Source organism: Ostrinia furnacalis, unplaced genomic scaffold, assembly GCF_004193835.3.
Source record: "Ostrinia furnacalis isolate ACB-3 unplaced genomic scaffold, ASM419383v2 OfSCF2341, whole genome shotgun sequence".
Taxonomy (NCBI): Eukaryota; Metazoa; Arthropoda; class Insecta; order Lepidoptera; family Crambidae; genus Ostrinia; species Ostrinia furnacalis.
Genome location: NW_021132580.1, coordinates 84,272 through 92,978, shown reverse-complemented (window position 1 = coordinate 92,978; position 8,707 = coordinate 84,272). Strand labels below are relative to the sequence as shown.

Genomic DNA, 8,707 nt, shown 5'->3' with positions numbered 1-8,707 from the left:
GGAGCTGCGTAAATTTTACGTGCATTCTGTTCTGTTACGAGCAACGAATTGAAGAGTGGGACGCGCGGACACAAGCGGGGATAAGTCGCGTCGCGGCCACATTAAAGAACCTTTGATGCTGCCGCGATGGCTATGACGATTTCTCGTGACAATATTTCAATTCATGATTCCATTTTATTGGCTAATACGATTTCAATATAATTTTGTTATTTTGTCACGGTAAATATGTACATTTTAAATTTATAATCAAAATCTGGTCTGTGTATAGGTAAAGTAAAAAAAATTAAAAGACAACGGCAAAGGTCAGTATTTTTACTGTGATGGTAATGACGTTTAGTGCGTGTTTTCTTGATTATCGAAATAACTTGAAGTATTTAATCAATATGGATCATGGCGCCTTATGTGGAAACTTGTATGAATCGTTATTCAGAAGTTTAATTTACCAGAACTACAACAGTTTTTTTTTTATCGATCGGAACATAAGTTTTTTACTGTTTCGCGGATTTACCCGATAGCAATTTTGTGACCCGAGCGGGCAATCGCTAGTTCAAATTTTACACGAAGCCTCATATACTTAATATTTTGTAGCGATTCTTTATTGGGTTTCAAATTGACTAAAATGCGACGTTGCCAAACGAGCGCTACGGATGCGGGTAATAAGCAATACTCAATCCTAAATGCTTTACATAGAGCTTGGTTTGCTAGGGCAAACATCTACAGTGGTGCGCCGACGCTGCTTAGACCCGAAACATGAATGAACGGGGGCGGAGCATAATCGAGCGTGTGTGTGCAAACAATTTAGGCCCTTAAGGTGTCAAGGCGTTCGAGTCCCCGATAGTACGCGATTCTAGACTTATCGCTCGGCGGCCGCTGCCGCGGCGCGGCACGTTCGCTTCGCTCGCTGCGCTCGCTCGCTCACTCGCCTTCACGCTGTGTAAAGTCGCAAGTCTAACCTAAACTATAGCTTTGTTGTCCAACAAGTTTTTTAACACTTAAGGACTCGCTAATGGGTCTAAAGGACCCAGTTCTTCAATATTTGTGTAATAACTTTTAAAGTTTGGTGTTTGCGATGTTATCGCTCTTAGTACCTTTCCACGACATTGTAGCACAGCCAATAGCGGTCATAATCACAGGTCATAATCGTCAAATAGCCCACTGCATGTGATTGCTACAGACGAAAAATGTGTTTTTGAGTCCACTGGACCCGGTAAACAAAGTGATTTTTTAAATGTTCTATACAAATTTCTCATTAATTGTTAATAGGCAAATCATAGTAGTTTACGAAAATAAACAAGGTATTTTTTTAAATAATTAATTACAAAACTTTTCAAAAATAACCTTCATTTTGCCAAAAAACCTTCAATTTTTTAAATAAGTTATTATTTTAGAAAAAGGCAATAAATATGACTATTTGGTTTATTATTTTATCTTTGTTTATATCATATTAATATCCTTCTAATAAAGTAGTTTTCACTTTTATTTAAGTTTTTGAAAAATACATAGGATTTTATATACTGGGTCCACCGCACCTACTACTTGTGGGACAGCGCCCCGATTGCGCTAAATAAATATTTTCGACTCTAGTCGATTAGTTCGTTCGTTCGTTCGTTTCAGCCGAAAGACGTCCACTGCTGGACAAAGGCCTCCCCCAAGGATTTCCACAAAGACCGGTCCTGCGCCGCTTGCATCCAGGTACTTCCCGCGAGTGTCAGTGGGCGGGGCACATAGCTCGAAGAGCTGATGGCCGCTGGGGCAGGAAAGTTCTTGAGTGGCGACCACGAGCTGGAAGACGTAGCGTGGGCAGGCCTCCCACTAGGTGGACCGACGATCTAGTCGATTAGTAGTAGCAGATTTTTCAAACAAAAATCTGCTGTCTGCACGTCATATCCGTATCGCGGTGTCGCTTTGACAGCTATAAATGTAGTTCAAAGTTCCAACGATACTGTAACGTAAACGAAATGCAACTGCGTCTTTGTGTAAAAACTGAGCCCCGATTACGGTAATTTTTAACGTCAACAATCCAGACACGCTTCTCGATTCTGCGATACGATTGGTCGTTCAACAGCGTACGTCAGCTGTTTTGACCAATCGTATCGCAGAATCGAGAAGCGTGTCTGGATTGTTGACGTTAAAAGTTACCGTAATCGGGGCTCTGATAGAAAGTTAGAACTAAAGCTACTTTTTCTCAAACGCAAGTCAAACGCCTCACGAGCATTTTTTGCTGTTTTTAGTAAAAAATAAGGTGTTCGGACTTTTAATGGAAAGTGCTAAAATCCGTTGTTTCGCCTTGGTTTGCGCGTGAACTAAAGTTCAACGATAAACCGATACCGAATTGCACATCAGCTAAAATAAAAATGGAGCGTTACTGGAGTTTGGACTAGAGATGAAACGCGAATGAATTAGTACCTACACACCTAATCTACCTACCTATTTCTTATTATGACTGTAATTATGTAAGTAGTAGAAAACATTAGAAATTGTTTATATACCTACCTACCCTGTGTTGTGGCATTGAATGCTCAATGATAAAAATAGTACACGTCATGATACACATCTCACTCACTCTGTAGTGAGAAATATTCTAAAAATAAAAACGTCTGTTCCTTAGTGTACCTACTCGTGTCTATGGGTGTAAATAGGAAGAAAGTATATTTGCGTTTTAAATTACTTGTGTTATCCTAGGTAAACACGACAAAATTATTACGAACACCAAGGTAAGTTTTATTGTTAACGGTTTAACAATACTCGTAGGTACTTAAATGAAAGCTTGTGCAATGCGACGGGCTTTTATGAGGTTATCTGCAGCAGCAAATAAGTACCTCTCACAAATCTGTTTTTAGAATAGATATGTTAGTTAGATTTTCTGTTCCCAAGTTTGTTGTTAAAATAACTAATCACATAACAACTCGTACCTATTTATCTACCCACAACGTATTAATTTTCATTATTTTGACTTCAGGTAGGATTTCATTTTACTTTTCGAGTTTTTTTTCATTTTCAGGAGGATTATTATAATATTATGTCACGATACAAGCAGCCACCAACATTAGAAAATCTGGCTATAAACAGCCTGGGCGACTGGGTGGCATGTCAAGCTGAGTTACAAATGAAACCATTTCTTGCACTGTCGCACAGAGACCCGGGTGCAGCTTACGAGGCATTAAGCAAAACGGTGGACCGATTACGATCTATTTTGGAATACAATGTACCGTGGATGCTTCACGACGTCCTAGCAAAAGAAGCCATTAGGGCGCTGTCGGAACTCATGGAAAATATTAAAAAGTCATTTGGATTTCGTAGTGCTATGGAGAAATTCGCAAGTAAAATGAATATGGTTGTAAAAATGGCTGAAGTTATTTTTACAAAATACTTAACGTTTCTCTCAATAGATAGAATACCAATAAAGTTGCGCTCTGTGTTCTATACCAAACTGCATTTACTCACAGGACTTGTTTATCTGAACTTAGGATCATTATCTGGAGGATGGAAAACAGCCGATTTGGAGGGATCTATCATTCAATCTCTGAAAGAATTACACTGTCTCAAATATTTAGTTATTAATTATGATTGTACAGATAACATATTAAAATGTGTGGTAGACAACTGCAAATTGATGGAAAAGTTGGATTTGTCTAGTTCCGGCAGTATAACGAATAGTAGTATAGACATCATTGTTAAACTTAAGCTTTTAAAGAGTGTTCAGTTATATAGAACATTAGTGTCATTAGAAGGGTTTGCAAATTTGCTTTTGAATTGCCACAACTTAGAAGATATTGGCCGATGTGACAACATTGGTAAAGTCCTCGAATACATACAAAGCTATATTGACCCAAGCAAGACATTTAAGTTAAGAATGTACGTCAGTCGATATGCGTCTGGAAGTCATTTACAATTAGCCGTACAAATGTGTCCAGAGATCAAGAGTATGACGGTTTACCACAATACGTTACAGAGCGACCTCATGGTTCTGATTGGTTTAAAAGATCTACGAGAACTAAAACTGCTATCATGCGACTTTTATGCTGATCAAATAAAACAAGTTCTTCAAGTGAAAGGATGCAACATTAGCAATTTGCACCTCGAACATGTAGATCAAATTGATCTTAACGCATTAATGTACATTAGTCAAATGTGCCCCCTTCTTGAAACTCTAACGCTTTACAACTGCACTTTGATTCAGCATACCTCACTCTATACCAAAAAGTTAGACATCCTGCCATTCAGAAATTTAAAACGCATTACATGCGTGGCTACGTGTACTGAAGAACATTTATTATTTATTTTAACGAATTGTTTGAACATTGAATTTATACATATTGGGACAGCTATACAGTTTACAGATGACTTCGTACTTAAAATCCTCAATATAAATCCACTTTTGTATTTAAAAGAACTGCGCATAATGCAGTCAGATTATTTAACGATGACATCTGTTGATAGAATTATTCATAGTTGTATCAATCTAGAAATTTTGGTTGAGTTAGAAAGTTGGACTTTGCTAACAGAAAGTGACAGAGAATATGTAAGAAATTATATTAAAATCAATAATTTTAATATAGATACGGCACCGATTAGAAGGTACGACATTTGATTATTAAGTAAGATGTGTCCGTTTGTGAGGTAGGCGTATATTACTATTTTTAATGGGTACCTGCGAGTATCTACACTCCTTCTAGTGAAGTACCTAATTATCACCACTAAATAATGATTATACCGATGTCAATAAATAAATAATAAATGAAGGATAAAAATAGATTATTTATTTAGGTATTATACCTAACTACCATAGCATAATGGATACGATTGTAATGTTACGGTAAATGTGATAAATTGTAAATTATGTAATAATTCATGTTTCATGTAGGTACACGTATAAATAACAGGGTCATTCCATAAAAATCTGTATATTTTCGACGTCATTTTGTCCGTAACTTTTTTAAGATGCTTTTGAATACTTTATTAGTGTAAATTATTGTTTATTAATTAATTATGTTATGTCTAAAAGGGCCAGTCACTTTATGCTTTATTTTAGGAGAAATTATAATTTTCATTTTTTTCATACTACATTACTCCTATATGACTTCTAATAAAGTATAAAACTTTTAACCTTAACATTTATAGATAAGTTAATACACATAATGTAGTTGTTTTGTTATTATCACTATATAAAAAACATCATCCCTAACTAGTAATTTAGTCCCAAGTGCCGTTTAAAGCTAGGGCCTGACGCTCTAGGGACTGACGATTTGGAGTAAAATTTAACACAAATGCAGATTAACTTTATATTAGATGCTTAATACGATGTGCCGAAAATAGCCAAAAAACTACACGTAAATACTATTAAATTATATACAATTTCCTATTATAATCAATAAAGCTACTCAACTAGGGACTGACGAAGTGACTGGATTAACACATGTTTCGGTAACATCTGGCACATTTGCACTAATTAAAAAAACGGCTACCGCAAAGCCAGTATGGTCTGAGGATAACTTCGTATCGTACTTTAAACTCAACTAAATGTCATTCACTCTAAATACATATTAAAGCGCAAAATTATAAAATCAGTGCGTGGCGAGGGAATGACGCTAAAAACTGTAGACTCTTTTTCAACTAAAGAAAATCAAATTATTGTTTATTGAAACCGCAAAATATTAATAGAATTTGGTGTAATATACATTTAAATAGATTATTCGTTAATTAAAACAAAGGATAAAGTTGATGTTTTTATAAATGTGGGTCCCAAAACACAAACTTTTGGAGTACGGACATGCCTAGGGAACATAGAGTTAACTCTATGCTAGGGAATGACGTTTTGGGTCATTCAAAAGGAATTTAGGATGTTTTAAAAATAGTTTAAAAAAATATAAATGGGTGATGAATAAAGCACATTGCTGTTATTTAACAATCTTGGAATAAAATATTAACAAATATTTCATGTGAAATGTGGCGCGGACTAAGAGTTGACATATTTTTGTGGAATGACCCAACAATACCTAACTTCCCAAAATAAAAGTAAAAAGATTATTGTATAATGGCACCAATGACCGACAAGAACCAATGACCGACACTTTATTTTTTGATTCAATAAAATAAGAGTAAGAAATCGATTTCTTAATTTGGAAACACTGTACCATCATAGAAAGCACACTTTTGACTGTCTCCCATTGACATTTAAGGCTTGGTATTTCTGCTAAAGTAGGTATTTCGCGCTGTCAAAATCTGCGCGCGCAATACTTCGCCGAAGACGCGTCTTTCCGTTCTATACATGGCCAGAACGCACCCATAGGAAACTGCTCGTGTATATTTTGTAGTGCCTGTTTGTAAATCTGTGACTCCAAACTATACACGATTTTTGCGTACTGATCGTGTATAGTTTGGAGGAGCTTAGTAAAAAAAGTCATCTCCAAAGGATTACTAATGTTTGGCCAAAAAACGTTTCCCAAATTATCACATCGCAAACAACGTTTCGCAAATTTTCATTTGGCAAATTCTCATTTGGCAAAACAACTTATTGCAAACTTTTAATTCGCAAATGTCGTTTTTGGCATATTATTGTTTAGCAAATTATTGTTTGGCAAAGTATGTTTTGCCAAATGTTTCATTTGGCAAAAATATTTCACGATAAACTATTTACAAAACAATTTGATTGGTGCATAGAATAGAATACAAATTAGCTTGTGGTTATTATTTTGTTTAGTGGGTAGCTAATATAATTTTTTTTCTAAATAAATTTTCATATTTCATTCTTTTTATCGAAATTTCCAAATGATTCATTAACAATAGAGATGATTCTAGCGCTCGGCGGCCGCTGCCGCGGCACGCTTCGCTCGCCTTCGCGCATTAAGGGTCACTGTTCTAACCTAACCTAACCTACTATTTTCTACAATACCTACTTTTTGCAACCATACTATTTTCTGCAATCTCTCTGTTTTACATAAAATTATTGTGAAAACCATGACCAGATGTGACTGAGTCCTCTTCCTGCACTATTAAAGTGGTTTTCATTGAATGTTTCGATATCCTAAATGATCAATTTAGGAATTGTTTGAGAAAACAGTTCATTTTGAACACGATCTGGATCAGCATAAGAGATAAAAATGAAGATTTCATGACATGGTGAACATGATAGGTGTTTGAGTTTCTTCAGCCACTTTTTCTTAGCATCAACCGATCGATATGTTTATTTATTAATTTATTTACTTATTATAGACCTTTTTTCTACATTATTTTATATTTCTACATTATAAAGAAGGTTTTATCTCTTGTGCAGACAACAGAATATCAGACTATACACTTGTATTACAACTACATAAGTTACTACAGTGTTTAACTTGAAGTGCCGTCGTCTGTACATTGCCTTTTAATTATCTTTACACTGTTCTCTTAAAATATTTACAAGAAAACGACCCAGCATAATTTTTTTCGGAAAATAAAAATAATATCCACTGTAAGTTTTGCTTATCCAACAATAGTAAGTTAACTCAAAACACTCTTCTCAAACAAAACAGGAGATAGTTTGAATAAAACTAACACTATTTAGAAACAGGGATTATCATACTGTACCTGATTTTAGGTGAAATATGCAAAACTACACGTTGTGTATAGAAAAACATTGAAATGAAATTTGTTCCAACAAAACTACGCCAACTAGAAATTCACAAGTTGATTCATCAAAACCAACTCAACTCAAAATAGTAACAAAATATAAGTTGCTTTATCAAACAAAACTGGAAGAAGTCAAAATGTTTTGGTTAACTATTGCAGAACAATTCATCAATACTGTTACTACTCAAATTAACTCATTATATATTTTCTGATTAACTGTAACAAATCTAAATATCCGCGTTTTCGTTTATTTTAATACGTGCACTCTCTGATACTAGCGAAGGTCAACTGACAAAACGCTTGTTTAGGTGGAAGGGGTTGACAAGCGTTGATTCAACAAAAGTAAGTTATCGCCATCTAGCGGCAAATGGATTAAGGCTTTATTAAACCTGTAATGTTGGAAAGATGCGTATGATAACCGAGTAACTATTTGAATACAAGTATAAGTCAAAATTGACAATTTTTGAGTTGTCTCAGTTTAGATCTAGGTGTGCGATATGATTCCATATTTTATTAAATCAAATAAACTAAACACACTCTAGTCAACTGTAAGTGGTGTAATATAGTTTGGAGCGAAGACGGAATCCATCCACGATACAAACTATACACGATCAGTACGCAAAATTCGTGTATAGTTTGTAGTGACCGACTTACAAAGAGACACTCCAAAATATACACGAGCAGTTTCCTATGGGTGCGTTCTGGCCATGTATAGAACGGAAAGACGCGTTTGGTGTAGTGGCGTCTTTCCGTTCTATACATAGCCAGAACGCAAGGGTGTGAAACTAATCGAGTATAGTTTGGAGATGACTTTTTTTACTAAGCTCCTCCAAACTATACACGACCAGTACGCATAATGCTGCGTACTGCTCGCGTATACTTTGCAGTGACTTAGGTCAATTATCTTACTCCAAAATATACATCGCCAGTACGCATACGGACTAATCATGTATGCATTGTAATAAGTGCGTGATTACAATTTATACGCGAGTAGTTGCATGCTAGTCATTTTGTCTTATTGACCTCTTTTTCTATTACATATTATTAATTCATATCTGCGTGTCTACTTTAAGGGCCATTCTTATTCTTACANGTCAAT

General features: G+C 35.3%; 1 protein-coding gene across 1 annotated transcript; it reads left to right on the top strand.

Annotated features, from left to right (window-relative positions):
* Positions 1–2,545: 2,545 nt before the first annotated feature.
* LOC114355113 (uncharacterized) lies at positions 2,546–4,805 on the top strand. The gene is made up of 2 exons (XM_028307791.1): positions 2,546–2,714; positions 3,002–4,805. The coding sequence occupies exon 2, from the start codon at positions 3,020–3,022 to the stop codon at positions 4,589–4,591; it is 1,572 nt and encodes a 523-aa protein (XP_028163592.1). The 5' UTR covers positions 2,546–2,714; positions 3,002–3,019; the 3' UTR covers positions 4,592–4,805.
* Positions 4,806–8,707: the final 3,902 nt, after the last annotated feature.

Bases quoted from the DNA above. Each gene is read 5' to 3' on its own strand.
- LOC114355113 (XM_028307791.1), top strand. From the start codon at position 3,020: ATGTCACGATACAAGCAGCCACCAACATTAGAAAATCTGGCTATAAAC.